The following is a 23,891-nucleotide window of genomic DNA, read 5'->3' on the forward strand; positions in this document are numbered from 1 at the left end:
GCTCTATGACATGTCTCTGTGATGGCTCTATGACATGTCTCTATGATGTCTCTATGATGTCTCTATGACATGTCTCTGTAATGGCTCTATGACACGTCTCTATGATGTCTCTATGACATGTCTCTGTGATGTCTCTATGACATGTCTCTGTGATGGCTCTATGACATGTCTCTATGATGTCTCTATGACATGTCTCTGTGATGTCTCTATGACATGTCTCTGTGATGGCTCTATGACACGTCTCTATGACATGGCAAAATTTTTTGCATATAACAATGACACTATGAAGACACAGATTTATATGTCCTTTGCATGTCCTCATATACGCCATTCTCACATCTCTCCATCAGAATGTTGTTCTTTATAATTAGATTCTCAAAGGGACAAGAAGCAAATCAATCCCCCCCCCCCATTAATCCCAGGAACGACACGCAGCAATGTTTGAATGAATGGAAGCTCGCCACTAGAGAGAAGCACAATCGAAGCTGCTCAAATATGCTCGCCATTTCAATACTGGTGACTGAAGAAGTTGGATGGAGCCTGGAAGAAACAGATACTACCTATGGCCTATGGCTGTATCAGTGTTTTCCCAGACTCCCTAGGGCTGCATTTAACTTCTTCAGCCACAGGTATTCAAATGCCGAACAATCAGCCTCTCGAATCTCGAGTCGTGCTCTTCTCTACTAGCCAGGTATGTTTGTTGTGCGACTTTCTTTTCCTTGCTCTCTCCCCCACCTCCAGTGTGGTCCGTACTCCGGCCAATTAGTGGCTAAGGGGGCAATGAAAATGCTGGGTGCTGGGCATCAGGGACCAATGTTCTGTGACTGTGACAGCGGTGGGTGAGCAAGGAAGTAGAGTATGTGGTTTTTTTTACTTGCACAAATATTTAAAAAAGTTGCTCTCTGAAAACCTGATGTTGCCCCGGCCCAGGGCCCCAATCCAATGAGCTCTTCTCTGTCTTGTGTGTGATTTGTTCGCTGTCATTTTCTCAATGGATACAACACTACACACAATATCTTATTATACATTGATAGATTTCCGATAAATACATCCTAAATGATGAGCTCACAGTTTGCATGTAGTTTTTCCTTGACTTCGCAGCTGGGAATTAGGTAGAACTTCCCATTAATCTTGTTTTTGTTTTTCAGATCTGACAAAATGCTTTAGCGTCGGACCCTGACTCCTCATTTGGAGGAAGCTTCTAGAATCTTTGGCGTTCTTGTGTATGTCCGTTCCGACTGCATCAATCCTTACAATGTCGTCTCATCACGGGGGCAGCGTGCGCAGCATTCGGCCCTATAAATCCAGCGAACAGTACCTGTATGCCATGAAAGAAGACCTGGCCGAGTGGTTGAAGGATCTCTACAATCTGGATATAACGGTGGAGAACTTTATTGAAGTCCTGGAAACTGGAACGTTACTATGTTACCATGCCAACAATGTAACCGAGACAGCAGGTGGATTTTCTACAGAATATCCTGACTTGGCCAAAAAGCTTTGGTTACCAAAATCTGGAGTAACATTCAATGCGTCGGCCCAACCTGGAACATTTTTGGCGAGGGATAATGTTTCCAACTTCATCCAATGGTGTAGGAAAGAGATGGTCATTAAAGGTAGGGAGTACTATGTCTGATGTTGGTACTGATCTTCATATTATATATACATGAGTATAATACACAACCCATGTGGATAAGTACATAAGTTCTGCCATTGCATTGTCCTCTTAAAATTTGATCTTGAAGTGCACGAGATCCGTTGTGATCAGGAGATCTAGCTGGGGAGAGAGCACAGCAGCAGAGTGATCAATTCTCCAGCCGTATCTCTGTAATGGCCAATTCGGACAATGGAAGCCTATGAGACTACGTTGTCGGAATTAGTGGCCGGCCAGGGAGTAGGTCACGCCGTTGCCAAAGTCTCTTCTCGGCTATATCTCCTGATCACAGCAGATCTTAGTAGTGAGACCCGCTGTGATTGATACCTTTAAAATAATGACTGATGACATCAAAACGTATTTTTCATGGCCGTTCCTCACTGCTTGCTCCTGCCATGCTCTTTAGCTCAGCTCCATCAGTGCAGAATCTAAGGGCCCTATTACCACGAGCAATAAAATCAGGTCCTGTCAGGCAGCTATTGTTCTGTGTAATAAAGACAACGATCAACCAAAGAAACGATCATTGACTGATCGGTGTCTTTTAGCATGTTTAAAAATCTTCAGCCGCCGTCCGCACATCGTACATGTAATAGCGTTGCGAACTGACAACTGATGCAAAGGTAAAGAAAAAAATAAAGTTTATACTTACTTGTCCAGGCTCCCCCGGTGTCCTGCTGCCTTGTTTCTGTATTCTCCGCTTGCCGTCTCCGTCACTTCCATCCCCATCTAGGTCAGTGATTGGCTAAGCGGCCAGTGACTTCAGAGAGGCGGCTGTGGTGAGCAGGGAACACAGGAACAAGGCTGGAGGACACCAGGGGAGCCTGGACAGGTAAGTACATCTCTTTATTATTTTTACACCAAAGCAAGGGCTGCACTGACATCACTTATGATATATATATATATATATATATATATATGGCCCTTGCTGCAAGTTAATTGAGACGTGTATTGACTTGGTAAGTGAACACCGATCTACCAGATCAGTGCTTGCTTACAGTGTAATGTCGGGCCATGTAGTACCTAAGGTAGTCTAAGGGTACTATTACACGGAACCATAACCGGCCGAATCAGCCTGATTCGGCCGATTATCGCTCCATGTAATAAATACAAAAATCATTGGCTGATCGTTGATATAGGTTAGAACCTATAATTGTCGGGCGCCGACCGTGCACTGCTACGTGTAATAACGGTGCGCGGCCGGCGACTGACGATATACATTACCTATCCACTCTCCAGGGCTGCTCCTGCGGTCCGCTTCTCCCCCGTCCCGCGTGATCTAGCTTCAGAGTGGCCTGTCTGAGCTGACAGGCCGTGGCGGTCCCGGCCTGTGATTGGCTGAGCAGCCTGTCAGCTGACAGGCCGCTCTGAAGCTGGAGGGCGCGGGACCCGGGGAGAAGCGGACCGCAGGAACAGCCCCGGAGCGTGGATAGGTAATGTATACCATCTAAGCAAGGGCTGCAAGGACATCGGTAAAGATTGTTAAACGATTATCGGGGCCGTGTAATAGGCCCAGTAAACGAGAGCTGTTCTAGCAGATCAGCGCTCGTTTACAGTTGTTATCGGGCCCCTATCGGTCCGTCTAATATCACCCTTAGAAGCAGCTGCTGCCTCATCATGCAGCTCTGAAAGATCACATGTTTTGTATACATCTCACACTGGAAGAGTTCCATGCATGACCCCCATTCTGATAGGACTTCTGCATGTAACCTTGGGCTTTGGATGTATCCATGGAAAAGTGATCTTAAGAACAAAGTGATGAAAGTAGCGGAAGAGAAGACCATGGACATGCTGAGCATTTACCAATGAGAATGCCTAGGGTGTGTCGTCTTTCTCCATAGTGACTCGATATCATGGAAAGGTTGTGCAACGTACTATCTAAGTAAACTGCAAATAAAAGAAGAGAAACAAATGGTCACCACAGAGACTGCGAGGATATCGTTGCGAGATAACATTCATAAGAATATTTTTTAATTTAAAAAATGATGATTTATAGTTTTTATTGTTTTTCTATTGAAAAATCCTTCAAAACCTAATTCATATTTTTTTTCTTTAAATATATCTTGTTTACAGACGTCTTGATGTTTGAAACCGAAGACTTAGTTCTACGGAAAAATGAAAAAAATTTCATCCTGTGCTTGCTAGAACTGGCTCGACGGGCATCGCGCTTTGGTATGAGCGCCCCGGTGCTCATCCAGATGGAAGAGCAAATTGAGGAAGAAATCCGCGAAGAGCTAGAACTGCCGCCGGTGGAGATACCGCTCCCTAAACCTCCTAGTCAAAAAAAACTTTTTGATTTTAAAAATTTGGACCAAATGGTAAGTCAAAATCCTACCACAAAGAATGGCAAGTTATTAGTCTCTTATTCTGCAGGACCTATGGGACTCAAAATAGTTTCTGAGCGCAGACCCAGAGGATGTTCTAGTACTCAGTGCATCAATAGCAGTTGGCAGTTGTAGATACTATTGTCCACCAATGGAACCAGGGGTTTCATATTAGATATTTGACACCAGTCAAAGAACCACTGATATTAGCCCTTGGGCCCTGTGTCAAATTTCCATAAGACTCTTGAAACTATTGTACAGTCGGCTGTAAGAAAACCCTGGACCTGGATGGAATACAGGAACTGACAGACAGTGTAAGCCCTAGCGCTAAGCCCCTAAGACTATCCCAGCCTACTTGCCAGTCTGACCCTAAGTGATCTATGACAACTGGGTGGTGGTCCCTATGCTGGGTGAGTAAAACACAGAAAGAGACAAGACTGATAAACACAATAAACAATAGTCAGGCCGATGGCGGTCAAATCGGAGATAGCAGAACTGTACAAAAACAGCAATAAGGAGGACAGGAAAAGAGGTCAGAATACCAAGCAATCCAATCTAATACAAACCACCAGCTCTAGCTCCAAGAGACTATCGTAAGCATTGTCCAAGAGCACAAGGAGACTACTCTGACATCCAGACCACACAGACTGGCAGGGAGAAAACAATTGTCCATCACTACTTTAACCAGTCTAAATCAGTCTAGACAAAACCATCAGCAGCCCGGCTAGATCTAGCTGAAGAAACCAGACGGGTGTGGTGGAACCTGTCAATCACCACACAGCAAGTGCTGCAATAAGACAGGGTTCACACTAGTAGGAAACATACACATTGACTCATGGCCAAAAGATCAGTCTCGTCTGTACTCTATGGGCAGAGGACCACGCCGAGGTCTGAACAGGCGCAGACATAACATAGGCATTGTACGATGGCAATTGGTGCCGGCACAATATTAGTGCCACAGTAAAATCTTATGCTTCATGAGATGTAAAAATGACGTCTTTGATAACAACGGCAAATAACGTCCGTTATTTCAAAAGTAATGGATGTTATTTGCACAAAGACGGCTGTTATTTTTACATAGCGTGAACCTAGCCTTTTAGTGACGACACTTAGTGAAGTATTTGAGACTACACACTGACTTCTCCCACAGGTTATTTATATCTATATAACAATTAGGGACGGTATCAAGGTGCAAGAAGGTGCAGTGGTCCACATGTAACTGATCGTAGAACGTTCTGGACCTCACTGATGCACGAATTCTTTACGGACCATGTGCAACTAGAAATAACTGGTGGAAGAGTCTTCATTTTTTCTTAGATCCTTGATGGATACAAAGGTCTCTTATCTCACCCGATATTTCACACCTCAGCGACCTGGCCCCACCGGTAACACAGGCTCCTCTTCATCTCTAGGCTTAGAGGAACAATCCAGAAGCCTGCAGGCCGAGCTCGGCTCATTGCTGGTATTAACTGGTTGCTGCAAATTGTTTCCAATGAAAGCATCAAGAGATTCAGGACGGCATGTTCATATATCACACCTACCAAACATATATCTATGTACATATATCACACCTACCATATATCTATGTACATATATCACACCTACCAAACATATATCTATGTACATATATCACACCTACCAAACATATATCTATGTACATATATCACACCTACCAAACATATATCTATGTACATATATTACACCTACCAAACATATATCTATGTACATATATTACACCTACCAAACATATATCTATGTACATATATCACACCTACCAAACATATATCTATGTACATATATCACACCTACCAAACATATATCTATGTACATATATCACACCTACCAAACATATATCTATGTACATATATCATACCTACCAAACATATATCTATGTATATATATCACACCTACCAAACATATATCTATGTACATATATCACACCTACCAAACATATATCTATGTACATATATTACACCTACCAAACATATATCTATGTACATATATCACACCTACCAAACATATATCTATGTACATATATCATACCTACCAAACATATATCTATGTATATATATCACACCTACCAAACATATATCTATGTACATATATCACACCTACCAAACATATATCTATGTACATATATTACACCTACCAAACATATATCTATGTACATATATCACACCTACCAAACATATATCTATGTACATATATCACACCTACCAAACATATATCTATGTACATATATCATACCTACCAAACATATATCTATGTACATATATCACACCTACCAAACATATATCTATGTACATATATCACACCTACCAAACATATATCTATGTACATATATCATACCTACCAAACATATATCTATGTACATATATTACACCTACCAAACAGATATCTATGTACATATATTACACCTACCAAACATATATCTATGTACATATATTACACCTACCAAACAGAAGAGCAAATTGTGCCCGAGAACCGTAATTCTTGTTCAAACACGCGCTGACCATAGCGATCTTTAGTTTCTGGCAACAAACTTCAGATACCGAGCACCATAATATCTAAGGGAAATTTACTTACATAATTATTGACAAAGTCTTGTGAAAGACAAAGTATCACCGCACTACGCTGGCATCTCAAAGAGGGTGTAACTTCTATCCTAGGTACACGTCACCTCCGAGACAGAATCTATAACAAAAAAATGATTTCCCCCTCTGTGTCAGCAGAACTGTCATCATTTTTTATATGTGTAATGTATGTATGACTATAATACGTACTGTGTGTGCATAGCATTTGTGATAAGTGATTTGTATGATTCAGATCAGCTGTAGCCAGAACGGGCAGAAGAATTCTGCATTTACCAACATTACCAAACATGCCCCAAAACGTCACATAATATCAGAGGAATTGGAGGAATTGATTGACAGTAAAATGTGCATGAGGCAGCCCATGCAAATTCTGACATCTATTGTTGAAAGCTTCAAATCAACTGGTTTCAGAAAGGTATAAAAAATAGTAATTTGTTTCTATTAAAAAATCTCAAGTCTTCCAGTACTTATCAGCTGCTGTATGTCCTGCAGGAAGCGGTGTATTCTCTCCAGTGCTCTCTGCTGCCACCTCTGTCCATGTCAGGAAGCAGGAGAGGTTTTCTATGGGGATTTGCTGCTGCTCTGGACAGTTCCTGACATGGACAGAGGTGGCAGCGGAGAGCACTGTGTCAGACTAGAGAGAATACACCACTTCCTGCAGGACATACAGCAGCTGATAAGTATGGGAAGGCTTATGATTTTAAATATAATTAAATTACAAATCTATATAACTTTCTAACACCAGTTGAAAGAAAAAAAAAATCACCAGAGTACCCCTTTAAAAATTTTTGATAAATTTGCAACTTGTTGATTACTAGATGTTCTGCGGTGTACATTTATTTCTACTAAACCCCACAAATTTACAAATTACAAATTTGGTATAATATGCAAATATGACATTTATACTATTTTCTTCCTGCCTCTCCCCCACCCATCCATTCCTTCCTTCCCTCCTTCCTACCACCTTACCTCCTTCCTTCCATCCTTCCTTCCCTTCTTTCCCTCCTACCCTCCTTTCTTCACTTTCTTTCTTCCCTCCCCTCCCTTGCTTTTCTTCCTTCCTTTGCCTCCCTTCTACTCTCCTTCCCACTGTCTTCCTTTCCTTCCCCTTCCCCATCCCCTTTCCTTCCTTCCCACCATCTTCCTTTCCTTCACGATCCCCTTTCCTTCCTTCCCTTCCTCCCTCTCTCCTACCCTTGCCCCCTTCTTATCCTATGTGAATATTAGATGACTGGTCCCTTCTTTCCCTCCCTTCCTCCCTCCCTCTCTCCTACCCTTGCCCCCCTTCTTATCCTATGTGAGTATTAGATGACTGGTCCCTTCTTCCCCTTCGTCCCTCTCTCCTACCCTTGCCCCCCTTCTTATCCTATATGGATATTAAATCACTGGTCGCTTCTTCCCCTCCCTCCCTCCCTCCTATCCCTGCCTCCCTTCTTATCCTAATATTAGATGACTGGTCGCTTCTTCCCCTCCGTCCCTCCCTCCCTCCTATCCTTGCCCCCTTCTTATACTAATATTAGATGACTGGTCGCTTCTTCCCCTCCGTCCCTCCCTCCCTCCTATCCTTGCCCCCTTCTTATACTAATATTAGATGACTGGTCGCTTCTTCCCCTCCGTCCCTCCCTCCCTCCTATCCTTGCCCCCTTCTTATACTAATATTAGATGACTGGTCGCTTCTTCCCCTCCGTCCCTCCCTCCTATCCTTGCCCCCTTCTTATACTAATATTAGATGACTGGTCGCTTCTTCCCCTCCGTCCCTCCCTCCTATCCTTGCCCCCTTCTTTTACTAATATTAGATGACTGGTCGCTTCTTTCCCTTCCTCCCTAATACCCTTGCCCCCTTTTTATCCTATGTGAATATTAGATGACCGGTCGCTTCTTTCCCTCCCTCCCTCTCTCCTATCCTTGCCCCCTTCTTATCCTATGTGAATATTAGATGACCGGTCGCTTCTTTCCCTCCCTCTCTCCTATCCTTGCCCCCCTTCTTATCCTATGTGAATATCAGATGACCGGTCGCTTCTTTCCCTCCCTCCCTCCCTCTCTCCTATCCTTGCCCCCTTCTTATCCTATGTGAATATTAGATGACCGGTCGCTTCTTTCCCTCCCTCCCTCTCTCCTATCCTTGCCCCCTTCTTATCCTATGTGAATATTAGATGACCGGTCGCTTCTTTCCCTCCCTCTCTCCTATCCTTGCCCCCCTTCTTATCCTATGTGAATATTAGATGACCGGTCGCTTCTTTCCCTCGCCAGGTGCAGCATTTGGTCAGCAGATGTACCTGTCCGGTGCAGTTCTGTATGGTTAAGGTGTCGGAAGGAAAGTACCGGGTGGGGGAGTCCAGCACTCTCATCTTTGTTAGGGTAAGTGATTGTCCACATAAATGTGAGATTTCTCTTGGTATAATCCATAGTCACAGTATTCTGGCCATATGTTCGGTGTTAGTTGGCGTGGGATCTCTCGTTGTTGTTATGGATAAAAGAAGCGACTGATCAGAGTAGCAGAAAGGGCTGATTATTGGCGTTGAGGCCGATGGCGGCGTTCTGTATTTGTGAGGGTGCGCGGTGTGTGACCGGTGTGTACGCTGCTGTGGTGAAAGTATCAGGAGATGACAAATGGCGCCATCGCAAGTAAGCAACATTGAAGCAGCAGACCCCAACGTGCCATTGATGTGAAAGGGAACGTCCGCTACCAGGGTGTGTGAGGGCTGACTGACCTGCTACAGTGAAACAGATTGCTACCAGACGTGTTTCTGAAGCAACGGTTCAGCAATATCAGCTGCAGATGGGGCTCCAAGGCCGATGGATGGTTACTGCACCTCTGCTAACAAAGTTCTATGGGCAGAAAAGGCTTAAATGTGCTGGGCAGTATCAGAATTGTCCCTCCGCTGATTGGCTGGTTGGTTGATTGGCTGATTGACTGATTGGTTGATTGGCTGGTTGGTTGATTGGCTGGTTGATTGGCTGATTGGTTGGCTGATTGGCTGGTTGGTTGATTGGCTGATTGGTTGGTTGATTGGCTGATTGACTGATTGGTTGATTGGCTGGTTGGTTGATTGGCTGGTTGGCTGATTGGTTGCCTTCCCTGATGAGTCATGTCGTCCGCTTCACTGAGGTTGGCCCGTCCAGTGGGATGCATAGTGAACTACCTACAGCTACTTATGGATGGAAGCGTTATGGTCTTGGGAATGTTTTCGGGACGTTCTCTGAGCCTTATCATCCATGTGGAATGCAGTAACAACTGATTTGGGTATGAACAAGCTTGCACACCATGGGCAGCCATAAGATAAGCTTCCCTGGGATGGAGGCAAAACAATGTAACATGTCACAGGAGCTAGAAATGGCAGACACTGGTTGGAAGAGCATGACCCATACTTCTAAATACTACCTTAGCCCCATAATCATCCAGATTTGAACGCACTGGAGCATTGGTGCATTGGATGCAATATGGTTCCTTCCTCATGGAGGAGGGGGCAGTAGGGACAGTGAGGTAGTGACAGGAAGGAGCACTAGGGACAGGAAGGAACAGCAGGGATAGAGAGGCAGGGACAGGAGGGAGAAGTAGGGACAGTGAGGCAAAAGAAGGAAGAGGAGGAGAAACAGGAGGCAATCAGAGGAGGGGGAAGTAGGGACAGCGAGACAGTGACAGGAGGGAGCAGTAGGGACAGTGAGGCATATGGCAGGAGTAGGAACAGTAAGACATGTGAGAGGAGGGAGCCGTAGGGGCAGTGGCAGGAAGATAAAGTAGGGACAGGGAAGCAATAGAAGGAAGGGGAGAGAGGGGAAACAATGAGGCAATCAGAGGAGGGGGAAGTAGGGACAGTGAGGTAGTGCCAGGAGAGAGCAGTAGAGGCAGTACCAAAACCTGGGGAAGACACTTAGGCAGTGACAGGGTGGAGCAGTAGGGATAGTAAGGCAGTGACACGGGGGGGGGCATTAGGGACAGAGAGGCAGTGACACGGCGGGGGCATTAGGGACAGAGAGGCAGTGACACGGGGGGGGGGGGGGGGGAGGGCATTAGGGACAGAGAGGCAGTGACACGGGGGGGGGGCATTAGGGACAGTGAGGCAGTGACACGGGGGGGGGCATTAGGGACAGAGAGGCAGTGACACGGGGGGGGCATTAGGGACAGAGAGGCAGTGACACGGGGGGCGGGGGCATTAGGGACAGTGAGGCAGTGACACGGGGGGGGCATTAGGGACAGAGAGGCAGTGACACGGGGGGGGGGCATTAGGGACAGAGAGGCAGTGACACAGGGGGGGGGCATTAGGGACAGAGAGGCAGTGACACGGGGGGGGGCATTAGGGACAGAGGCAGTGAAACGGGGGGGGCATTAGGGACAGAGAGGCAGTGACACGGGGGGTGGGGGCATTAGGGACAGAGAGGCAGTGACACGGGGGGTGGGGGCATTAGGGACAGAGAGGCAGTGACACGGGGGGGGCATTAGGGACAGAGAGGCAGTGACACGGGGGGGGGGCATTAGGGACAGAGAGGCAGTGACACGGCGGGGGCATTAGGGACAGTGAGGCAGTGACACGGGGGGGCATTAGGGACAGTGAGGCAGTGACACGGGGGGGGGGCATTAGGGACAGAGAGGCAGTGACACGGGGGGGCATTGGGGACAGAGAGGCAGTGACATGGGGGGGGGCATTAGGGACAGTGAGGCAGTGACACGGGGGGGGGGGGGGGCATTAGGGACAGAGAGGCATGTGACCGGAGGTAGCAGTAGGATTTAAACAACTGGTTCACCCAAACAATGGAGAATCAGCTGGATTAAAGCCCTGGATGAGCCCCACCACAGTGACAGCACAGATACGTATATATCTGTGCTGTCAGTTTAGAGATTACAGGCAGCATTGTTACTTTACATCTATGCTGCTTGTGATCCGGCATCTAGATCTGCCATCCTCTGGCCGCCACCTGTATCTTAAGGCTCCTCCTCCTTCAGATGATTGACAGCTGGGAGACCTGGATGCTGGATCACAAGCAGCACAGATGTAAAGTAACACGGCTACTTGTGATCTTCCTGCAGGAACGGATGGTTCGTGCAGCATGGACCCTCGATTTGCACCACCCCCTCCTCAGATTTTTGGCATTGCCACCCCCATTTACTTCAATGGAACTGAGCTGCTAAAACACACTCAAATTAAGAACAAAAGTGGTGCTGTTTCTGGAAGAAAGCAGAGAGGTTTTTCTAACCCTGGGAACCCCTTTAATTATATCTATAGCAGGTGTATTACTACTGCATTATTTAAACCAGAAGTACTCAGAACGTTTAGTGAAGCTCTACTTACCGGGGTCTATTGTCAGGTGAAGGTCCGAGCTGATCATCAGTAGGAAACGTGTTTTGTTACTTTTTACAAACGTTGTTCAACTATTTACATACAGAATTGCTGCTTATTAGTGGGAAAACTGGTATTTTTTCCCTCTCACCAGCCCTGTGAAATTAGGTACAAAGGGGGTGACTGCCCCCAGTAGTATATAGACCCCTGTGCGCACCCCTAGTAGTATATAGCCCCCCTGTTGCTCCCCCAGTAGTATATAGACCCGTGTGCTCCTCCAGTACTATATAGCCCCCTGTGCTCTCCCCCAGTAGTATATAGCCCCCTGTGCTCTCCCCCAGTAGTATATAGCCCCCTGTGCTCACCCCCAGTAGTATATAGACCCCTGTGCGCACCCCCAGTAGTATATAGCCCCCCTGTGTGCTCCCCCAGTAGTATATAGACCCGTGTGCTCCTCCAGTACTATATAGCCCCCTGTGCTCTCCCCCAGTAGTATATAGCCCCCTGTGCTCTCCTCCAGTAGTATATAGCCCCCTGTGCTCACCCCCAGTAGTATATAGACCCCTGTGCGCACCCCCAGTAGTATATAGCCCCCCTGTGTGCTCCCCCAGTAGTATATAGACCCGTGTGCTCCTCCAGTACTATATAGCCCCCTGTGCTCTCCCCCAGTAGTATATAGCCCCCTGTGCTCTCCCCCAGTAGTATATAGCCCCCATGTGCGCTCTCCCAATAGTATATAGCCCACCTGTGCTCTCCCCAGTAGTATATAGCCCTCCTGTTGCTCCCCCCAGTAGTATATAGCCCTCCTGTTGCTCCCCCCAGTAGTATATAGCCCCCCTGTTGCTCACCCAGTAGTATATAGACCCGTGTGCTCCTCCAGTAGTATATAGCCCTCTGTGTGCTCCCCCAGTAGTATATAGCCCCCCTGTGCTCTCCCCCAGTAGTATATAGCCCCCCTGTGCTCTCCCCCAGTAGTATATAGTCCCCTGTGCTCTCCCCAGTAGTATATAGCCCCCCTGTGCGCACCCCCAGTAGTATATAGCCCTCCCTGTGCACTCCCCAGTAGTATATAGCCCCCTTGTGCGCACCCCAGTAGTATATAGCCCCCTGTGCACTCCCCAGTAGAATATAGCCCCCCATGCGCTCCCCCAGTAGTATATAGACCCCTGCTGTGTGCCCCCTCCTCCCATCTTGCATATGACATTAAAAAAAACACTTATACTCACCTGGGTCCAGGCGTCTCTTCTTCTCTTCGCTTTTGTGGCTGCACTGCAGCGCGTTCGGACCACGGCCCGCCAGTTGAGGACCCCTGATTTAGACCATCTACTCCAGGTCAGCCACTGAGTTAGAGCGATGCTCAGGTTAGGGGGCACCTGTCTTGTCCCAGGCACTGACACCCAATATGACCATAAGATATTATTTAAAAAATATTGTGTATCCATATTTTACAGATTCTGCGCAATCACGTGATGGTGAGAGTCGGAGGTGGCTGGGACACACTGGAACATTACTTGGATAAACACGACCCCTGTCGCTGCACATCTCTCTGTATGTAATATTATCAACATAAGTGTGTTATAGTGTATAAGCTTAAAGGGAATCCTCACCTTATCATTCTTATTGCCTTGATTGATGGTTCTATTTTTAATACATATTTTTTGTATACAAAATTTCAAATACTCTGCCTTATAAAAGATAGCTTTCTCTCTATCTGTAGTCACCACTAGGGGGAGCTTGTGAGCTCGCTCTATATTGTTGTTACCGAATTCAAGAGCTTTATGTCATTGTTAGTTTTAAAGTGTTCTTATAGCCCTCCGGCTGTTGCAAAACAATTCCCATCATGCCCAGACAGCCAATGCTTAAGCTCCCCAGGCATGATGGGAGTTGTAGTTTTGCAGCAGTTGGAGAGCTGAAGGTTCCCCATCGACAGTAGGAACATATATAGCAGGAATATAGTAAGCATATATATATATATATATATATATATATATATATATATATAGGCACATATAGAGCCATATGGCTGATGTGAAGGGGTTAAGGATTCCGATTGATCACATGATTTCCTATAGCATTATTACCCTTCCCATATTTGAACTTATAATTCCGGAAATCTGTCAGAATAGACTCTTCTTCTAAATGACAAGAATCCCTCTAAGGAGGCCCCTTTCCTACCTACCAGATACTTTTGTTTTGTATAAAAAAAAAAGAAAAGCAAAAAAAAAAAAAAAAAAAAGTCAGCTCTTTTATACAAACCAGCAATTACCTGTCAGAATCTCTGAGACTCAATGACTGGAGCGTGGCCGTTGTTGTGTGGCGGCCGTGACAATGTGACAGGTCGCTTCAGTGAGTCCATCTAAGCGCTCTCCAGCATCAGTCACCTGAAATGCCTGGCTTCCTGTGCCTGCCACTGCTGTCACTCACTCCTGACCTGGAAGGCTGCCAGCGGCGGGCGGCTCTATTCCAATCAGGTCCGGGCACGGTCCGTTACCTCCTTACTGTAATGTCACTTGTCCCTGATATCTGTGACATTATGTCTGCACTATTCTATTCCTGGCTTCTTGTGAGACATTAACCGCCTCCTCACCGCTCAGCTGTATATGATACCAGCAGACTTACCTGGCTGTCCTGTGTGTGTGTGTGTGTATATATATATATATATATATATATATATATATATATATATATATATATATATATATATATATAGAAAAAAAGAAGATTGAGGACAGCATCATCTTCCAAAACACGTGCTGAATCTTTATTGTACCAACTAACACAATAAAGATTCAGCACGTGTTTTGGAAGATGATGCCGTCCTCAATCTTCTTTTTTTCTACATGAATTTTGGGGGATAGAGCCGTACCCCGGGAGGACCGTGCATCCAGTGGTGTGTTTTCCGCGGACCCAGCTCTCTTTTTGTTGTATATATATATATATGTGTGGTGGCGCAGTTAAAAACTCTGCGGTTAATATGAAGCCAATATATATAGCCAAGTATATGTTTATATATATAAGTACAAGTATATGTATAGGTATATGTATAAGTATAGGTATAAGTATATGTATAGATATATGAATAGGTATATGTATAAGTATAGATATATGAATAGGTATATGTAAAGGTATATGTATAAGTATAGGTAAATGTATATGTGTATGTGTATTAATATATGTATATGTTTATAGGTATATGTGCATAAGTATATGTATATGTGTATATGTATAAGTATATGTGTATATGTATAAGTATATGTGTATATGTATAAATATATGTGTATATGTATAAATATATATGTATGTGTATATGTATATGTATAAGTATATGTGTATATGTATAAGTATATGTGTATATGTATAAATATATATGTATGTGTATATGTATAAGTATAAGTATATGTATATATTATGTATATGTTTGAGAAATGGACCAAACTTAGTTCCTAGCTGAAAACTTTTCGTCCATTAACCCCAATGGGCCCCTGCCAATACGGGATACATACGTCTCATACATTTTCACACGTTGCTGCCATACAAACAAAAATATGAAGAGAGTCTTACTTATAATAACAATAGCAATCACAATGAGAGCGCTCCCACAGCTGTAATATTAAACCCTTTATCTGCTATTACAGTACAGTACATGCTTATTACCTCTGTTCTCAAACGTAATTGGGTCGGGGGGGGGGGGGGGGGGGGGGTCTGAGGACCGAGCAGCCTCTTCCCATAGGAAATAATGTAAATGAACCTCATGATAATGTGTTTGGGCCTGGTGGGGTCCTGCACCGTAACACTGGGGGGTCTGGTAATTATATTGTGGGAACTGGACTGGAGATTTTGTTGTTGCTTAAATATATATATTATTGAAACCTCTTTTGCAACTACTGAGCTTACATGTAAACATCGAGGATTAGCACTTTATTTCTATCGTGTTTGGTTTTACATTGCATTTGCACTTTATCATAGGCTGGGTTCACACTACGTATATTTCAGTCAGTATTGTGGTCCTCATATTGCAACCAAAACCAGGAGTGGATTAAAAACACAGAAAGGATCTGTTCACACAATGGTGTAATTGATTGGATGGCCGCCATATAACAGTTAATAACGGCCATTATTTCAATATAACAGCCGTTGTTCTAAAATAACAGCAAATATTTGCCATTATATGGCGGCCATCCACTCAATTACACCATTGTGTGAACAGATCCTTTCTGTGTTTTTAATCCACTCCTGGTTTTGGTTCCAATATGAGGACCACAATACTGACTGAAATATACGTAGTGTGAACCCAGCCTATGTAAATCTACATTATTATATAATATGCAGTAGCTGCCTCTTCTTTGCATTGTTTGTACTGTATATGCACTCCAGCAGTCTTATACAGTACAGGATGGGAGATGGCGGTGCACTGCCTGTACTACTACTGTGCTGTATATGCACTCCAGCAGTCTTATACAGTACAGGATGGGAGATGGTGGTGCACTGCCTGTACTACTACTGTGCTGTATATACACTGCAGCAGTATTATACAGTACAGGATGGGAGATGGCGGTGCACTGCCTGTACTACTACTGTACTGTATATGCACTCCAGCAGTCTTATACAGTACAGGATGGGAGATGGCGGTGCACTGCCTGTACTACTACTGTGCTGTATATGCACTCCAGCAGTCTTATACAGTACAGGATGGGAGATGGTGGTGCACTGCCTGTACTACTACTGTGCTGTATATGCACTCCAGCAGTATTATACAGTACAGGATGGGAGATGGTGGTGCACTGACTGTACTACTACTGTGCTGTATATGCACTCCAGCAGTCTTATACAGTACAGGATGGGAGATGGTGGTGCACTGACTGTACTACTACTGTGCTGTATATGCACTCCAGCAGTCTTATACAGTACAGGATGGGAGATGGTGGTGCACTGACTGTACTACTACTGTGCTGTATATGCATTCCAGCAGTCTTATACAGTACAGGATGGGAGATGGCGGTGCACTGCCTGTACTACTACTGTGCTGTATATGCACTCCAGCAGTCTTATACAGTATGGGAGATGGTGGTGCACTGACTGTACTACTACTGTGCTGTATATGCACTCCAGCAATCTTATACAGTACAGGATGGGAGATGGCGGTGCACTGACTGTACTACTACTGTGCTGTATATGCACTCCAGCAGTCTTATACAGTATGGGAGATGGTGGTGCACTGACTGTACTACTACTGTGCTGTATATGCACTCCAGCAGTCTTATACAGTACAGGATGGGAGATGGCGGTGCACTGCCTGTACTACTACTGTGCTGTATATGCACTCCAGCAATCTTATACAGTACAGGATGGGAGATGGTGGTGCACTGACTGTACTACTACTGTGCTGTATATGCACTCCAGCAGTATTATACAGTACAGGATGGGAGATGGCGGTGCACTGACTGTACTACTACTGTACTGTATATGCACTCCAGCAGTATTATACAGTACAGGATGGGAGATGGCGGTGCACTGCCTGTACTACTACTGTACTGTATATGCACTCCAGCAGTCTTATACAGTACAGGATGGGAGATGGTGGTGCACTGACTGTACTACTACTGTGCTGTATATGCACTCCAGCAATCTTATACAGTACAGGATGGGAGATGGTGGTGCACTGACTGTACTACTACTGTGCTGTATATGCACTCCAGCAGTATTATACAGTACAGGATGGGAGATGGTGGTGCACTGACTGTACTACTACTGTACTGTATATGCACTCCAGCAGTATTATACAGTACAGGATGGGAGATGGCGGTGCACTGCCTGTACTACTACTGTACTGTATATGCACTCCAGCAGTCTTATACAGTACAGGATGGGAGATGGCGGTGCACTGCCTGTACTACTACTGTACTGTATATGCACTCCAGCAGTCTTATACAGGATGGGAGATGGCGGTGCACTGACTGTACTACTACTGTGCTGTATATGCTCTCCAGCAGTCTTATACAGTACAGGATGGGAGATGGCGGTGCATTGACTGTACTACTACTGTGCTGTATATGCACTCCAGCAGTATTATACAGGATGGGAGATGGCGGTGCACTGACTGTACTACTACTGTGCTGTATATGCTCTCCAGCAGTATTATACAGGATGGGAGATGGCGGTGCACTGACTGTACTACTACTGTGCTGTATATGCTCTCCAGCAGTCTTATACAGTACAGGATGGGAAGTTTGAACTTCTGCAACCTGGAGAAGTCACCTGATATCACCTGCAGTCCTATGTAACACCACAGATAACACAGTGATATCTCTGAGTACAGATAATGTAGTAGTCACCTGCAGTCCTATGTAACGCCACAGATAACACAGTGATATCTCTGAGTACAGATAATGTAGATATAGACCCCCTGTGTAGCCCCCCCACAGTATAGACCCCCTGTGTAGCCCCCCCACAGTATAGACCCCCTGTGAAGATCCCCCACAGTATAGACCCCCTGTGAAGATCCCCCACAGTATAGACCCCCTGTGTAGCCCCCCTCCCATAGTATAGACCCCCTGTGTAGCCCCCCCACAGTATAGACCCCCTGTCTAGCCCCCCACATAGTATAGACCCCCTGTGTAGCCCCCCCACAGTATAGACCCCCTGTGTAGTAGCCCCCCACAGTATAGACCCCCTGTGAAGATCCCCCACAGTATAGACCCCCTGTGTAGCCCCCCTCCCATAGTATAGACCCCTTGTGCAGCCCCCCCAGTATAGACCCCTTGTGCAGCCCCCCCCAGTATAGACCCCTTGTGCAGCCCCCCCAGTATAGACCCCTTGTGCAGCCCCCCCCTCCCAGTATAGACCCCTTGTGCAGCCCCCCCAGTATAGACCCCTTGTGCAGCCCCCCAGTATAGACCCCTTGTGCAGCCCCCCCCAGTATAGACCCCTTGTGCAGCCCCCCCCAGTATAGACCCCTTGTGCAGCCCCCCCAGTATAGACCCCTTGTGCAGCCCCCCTCCCAGTATAGACCCCTTGTGCAGCCCCCCTCATAGTATAGACCCCTTGTGCAGCCCCCTCATAGTATAGACCCCTTGTGCAGCCCCCCTCATAGTATAGACCCCTTGTGCAGCCCCCCTCATAGTATAGACCCCTTGTGCAGCCCCCCTCATAGTATAGACCCCTTGTGCAGCCCCCCCAGTATAGACCCCTTGTGCAGCCCCCCCAGTATAGACCCCTTGTGCAGCCCCCCCAGTATAGACCCCTTGTGCAGCCCCCCACAGTATAGACCCCCTGTGTAGCCCCCCTCCCATATAGAATAGACCCCTTGTGCAGCCCCCCCAGTATAGACCCCTTGTGCAGCCCCCCCCCAGTATAGACCCCTTGTGCAGCCCCCCCAGTATAGACCCCTTGTGCAGCCCCCCAGTATAGACCCCTTGTGCAGCCCCCCCCCCCCAGTATAGACCCCTTGTGCAGCCCCCCCCAGTATAGACCCCTTGTGCAGCCCCCCAGTATAGACCCCTTGTGCAGCCCCCCCCCCAGTATAGACCCCTTGTGCAGCCCCCCCCAGTATAGACCCCTTGTGCAGCCTCCCCAGTATAGACCCCTTGTGCAGCCCCCCCTCCCAATATAGACCCCTTGTGCAGCCTCCCCAGTATAGACCCCTTGTGCAGCCCCCCCCTCCCAGTATAGACCCCTTGTGCAGCCCCCCCCAGTATAGACCCCTTGTGCAGCCCCCCAGTATAGACCCCTTGTGCAGCCCCCCCCCCCAGTATAGACCCCTTGTGCAGCCCCCCCCAGTATAGACCCCTTGTGCAGCCCCCCCAGTATAGACCCCTTGTGCAGCCTCCCCAGTATAGACCCCTTGTGCAGCCCCCCTCCCAGTATAGACCCCTTGTGCAGCCCCCCCCCCCAGTATAGACCCCTTGTGCAGCCCCCCCAGTATAGACCCCTTGTGCAGCCCCCCCCAGTATAGACCCCTTGTGCAGCCCCCCCCCCAGTATAGACCCCTTGTGCAGCCCCCCCCCCAGTATAGACCCCTTGTGCAGCCCCCCACATCGCAGCATTTATGTAAAAAATGAAAAAAATGAAAAAAACAAAATAAACTCACCTCACCTGGATCCTTGATCTCCCTCAGGCCTGGCAGCTTCTCTTCAGTTCAGTGAGCTTCCGGGATGCTGGCCCTGGCCGGAAGCTCACTGATGCAGGACCGCGGCGCCCGGATTTCTCCTCTCTACTGCACGGCGGCTGACATGTGACGTGATGATGTCACATGTCAACTGCCGAGGAGGAGGAGAAGTCCCGGCGCCGCGGTCCTGCATCAGTGAGCTTCCGGCCAGGGCCAGCATCCCGGAAGCTCACTGAAATGAAAGAGGTCCGGCGGGTTGGGGGAGCACAGGAGGAAGTGGCAAGGGGGGCCGTGCGGGCCCCCGTAGCGTAGGGGCCCGGTCGCCATGGCGACCCCTATAGCTACGCCACTGTATACAGTACAGGATGGGAGATGGTGGTGCACTGACTGTACTACTACTGTGCTGTATATGCACTCCAGCAGTCTTATACAGTACAGGATGGGAGATGGCGGTGCACTGACTGTACTACTACTGTACTGTATATGCACTCCAGCAGTCTTATACAGTACAGGATGGAAGATGGCGGTGCACTGCCTGTACTACTACTGTGCTGTATATGCACTCCAGCAGTCTTATACAGTACAGGATGGGAGATGGTGGTGCACTGACTGTACTACTACTGTGCTGTATATGCACTCCAGCAGTCTTATACAGGATGGGAGATGGAGGTGCACTGCCTGTACTACTACTGTGCTGTATATGCACTCCAGCAGTCTTATACAGGATGGGAGATGGCGGTGCACTGCCTGTACTACTACTGTACTGTATATGCACTCCAGCAATCTTATTCAGTACAGGATGGGAGATGGCGGTGCACTGACTGTACTACTACTGTGCTGTATATGCACTCCAGCAGTCTTATACAGGATGGGAGATGGTGGTGCCCTGCCTGTACTACTACTGTGCTGTATATGCACTCCAGCAGTCTTATACAGGATGGGAGATGGTGGTGCACTGACTGTACTACTACTGTGCTGTATATGCACTCCAGCAGTATTATACAGTACAGGATGGAAGATGGCGGTGCACTGCCTGTACTACTACTGTGCTGTATATGCACTCCAGCAGTCTTATACAGTACAGGATGGGAGATGGTGGTGCACTGCCTGTACTACTACTGTGCTGTATATGCACTCCAGCAGTATTATACAGTACAGGATGGGAGATGGTGGTGCACTGACTGTACTACTACTGTGCTGTATATGCACTCCAGCAGTCTTATACAGTACAGGATGGGAGATGGTGGTGCACTGACTGTACTACTACTGTGCTGTATATGCACTCCAGCAGTCTTATACAGTACAGGATGGGAGATGGTGGTGCACTGACTGTACTACTACTGTGCTGTATATGCATTCCAGCAGTCTTATACAGTACAGGATGGGAGATGGCGGTGCACTGCCTGTACTACTACTGTGCTGTATATGCACTCCAGCAGTCTTATACAGTATGGGAGATGGTGGTGCACTGACTGTACTACTACTGTGCTGTATATGCACTCCAGCAGTATTATACAGGATGGGAGATGGCGGTGCACTGCCTGTACTACTACTGTGCTGTATATGCACTCCAGCAATCTTATACAGTACAGGATGGGAGATGGCGGTGCACTGACTGTACTACTACTGTGCTGTATATGCACTCCAGCAGTCTTATACAGTATGGGAGATGGTGGTGCACTGACTGTACTACTACTGTGCTGTATATGCACTCCAGCAGTCTTATACAGTACAGGATGGGAGATGGCGGTGCACTGCCTGTACTACTACTGTGCTGTATATGCACTCCAGCAATCTTATACAGTACAGGATGGGAGATGGTGGTGCACTGACTGTACTACTACTGTGCTGTATATGCACTCCAGCAGTATTATACAGTACAGGATGGGAGATGGCGGTGCACTGACTGTACTACTACTGTACTGTATATGCACTCCAGCAGTATTATACAGTACAGGATGGGAGATGGCGGTGCACTGCCTGTACTACTACTGTACTGTATATGCACTCCAGCAGTCTTATACAGTACAGGATGGGAGATGGCGGTGCACTGCCTGTACTACTACTGTACTGTATATGCACTCCAGCAGTCTTATACAGGATGGGAGATGGCGGTGCACTGACTGTACTACTACTGTGCTGTATATGCTCTCCAGCAGTCTTATACAGTACAGGATGGGAGATGGCGGTGCATTGACTGTACTACTACTGTGCTGTATATGCACTCCAGCAGTATTATACAGGATGGGAGATGGCGGTGCACTGACTGTACTACTACTGTGCTGTATATGCTCTCCAGCAGTATTATACAGGATGGGAGATGGCGGTGCACTGACTGTACTACTACTGTGCTGTATATGCTCTCCAGCAGTCTTATACAGTACAGGATGGGAAGTTTGAACTTCTGCAACCTGGAGAAGTCACCTGATATCACCTGCAGTCCTATGTAACACCACAGATAACACAGTGATATCTCTGAGTACAGATAATGTAGTAGTCACCTGCAGTCCTATGTAACGCCACAGATAACACAGTGATATCTCTGAGTACAGATAATGTAGATATAGGCCCCCTGTGTAGCCCCCCCACAGTATAGACCCCCTGTGTAGCCCCCCACAGTATAGACCCCCTGTGTAGCCCCCCCACAGTATAGACCCCCTGTGAAGATCCCCCACAGTATAGACCCCCTGTGTAGCCCCCCTCCCATAGTATAGACCCCCTGTGTAGCCCCCCCACAGTATAGACCCCCTGTCTAGCCCCCCACATAGTATAGACCCCCTGTGTAGCCCCCCCACAGTATAGACCCCCTGTGTAGTAGCCCCCCACAGTATAGACCCCCTGTGAAGATCCCCCACAGTATAGACCCCCTGTGTAGCCCCCCTCCCATAGTATAGACCCCTTGTGCAGCCCCCCCAGTATAGACCCCTTGTGCAGCCCCCCCCAGTATAGACCCCTTGTGCAGCCCCCCCAGTATAGACCCCTTGTGCAGCCCCCCCCTCCCAGTATAGACCCCTTGTGCAGCCCCCCCAGTATAGACCCCTTGTGCAGCCCCCCAGTATAGACCCCTTGTGCAGCCCCCCCCAGTATAGACCCCTTGTGCAGCCCCCCCCAGTATAGACCCCTTGTGCAGCCCCCCCAGTATAGACCCCTTGTGCAGCCCCCCCCCCAGTATAGACCCCTTGTGCAGCCCCCCTCATAGTATAGACCCCTTGTGCAGCCCCCTCATAGTATAGACCCCTTGTGCAGCCCCCCTCATAGTATAGACCCCTTGTGCAGCCCCCCTCATAGTATAGACCCCTTGTGCAGCCCCCCTCATAGTATAGACCCCTTGTGCAGCCCCCCCAGTATAGACCCCTTGTGCAGCCCCCCCAGTATAGACCCCTTGTGCAGCCCCCCCAGTATAGACCCCTTGTGCAGCCCCCCACAGTATAGACCCCCTGTGTAGCCCCCCTCCCATAGTATAGACCCCTTGTGCAGCCCCCCCAGTATAGACCCCTTGTGCAGCCCCCCCCCAGTATAGACCCCTTGTGCAGCCCCCCCAGTATAGACCCCTTGTGCAGCCCCCCAGTATAGACCCCTTGTGCAGCCCCCCCCCCCCAGTATAGACCCCTTGTGCAGCCCCCCCCAGTATAGACCCCTTGTGCAGCCCCCCAGTATAGACCCCTTGTGCAGCCCCCCCCCCAGTATAGACCCCTTGTGCAGCCCCCCCCAGTATAGACCCCTTGTGCAGCCTCCCCAGTATAGACCCCTTGTGCAGCCCCCCTCCCAATATAGACCCCTTGTGCAGCCTCCCCAGTATAGACCCCTTGTGCAGCCCCCCAGTATAGACCCCTTGTGCAGCCCCCCCCCCCAGTATAGACCCCTTGTGCAGCCCCCCCAGTATAGACCCCTTGTGCAGCCCCCCCCAGTATAGACCCCTTGTGCAGCCCCCCCCCCAGTATAGAC

The 23,891-nt window shown here is 47.6% G+C and overlaps 1 protein-coding gene across 1 annotated transcript in view; it reads left to right on the top strand.

Annotated features, from left to right (window-relative positions):
* Positions 1–1,255: 1,255 nt before the first annotated feature.
* The window catches only part of GAS2L2 (growth arrest specific 2 like 2), a 28,932-nt gene continuing 6,296 nt past the window's right edge, over positions 1,256–23,891 (top strand). Inside the window, exons 1-4 of the mRNA XM_069972999.1 lie at positions 1,256–1,613; positions 3,722–3,966; positions 8,817–8,924; positions 13,294–13,390. Of these exons, the coding sequence (XP_069829100.1) occupies positions 1,256–1,613; positions 3,722–3,966; positions 8,817–8,924; positions 13,294–13,390 (808 nt within the window). The remainder of the gene's footprint in view (positions 1,614–3,721; positions 3,967–8,816; positions 8,925–13,293; positions 13,391–23,891) is intronic.

Source organism: Dendropsophus ebraccatus, chromosome 5 (genome assembly GCF_027789765.1).
Source record: "Dendropsophus ebraccatus isolate aDenEbr1 chromosome 5, aDenEbr1.pat, whole genome shotgun sequence".
In the NCBI taxonomy this organism is placed as follows: Eukaryota; Metazoa; Chordata; class Amphibia; order Anura; family Hylidae; genus Dendropsophus; species Dendropsophus ebraccatus.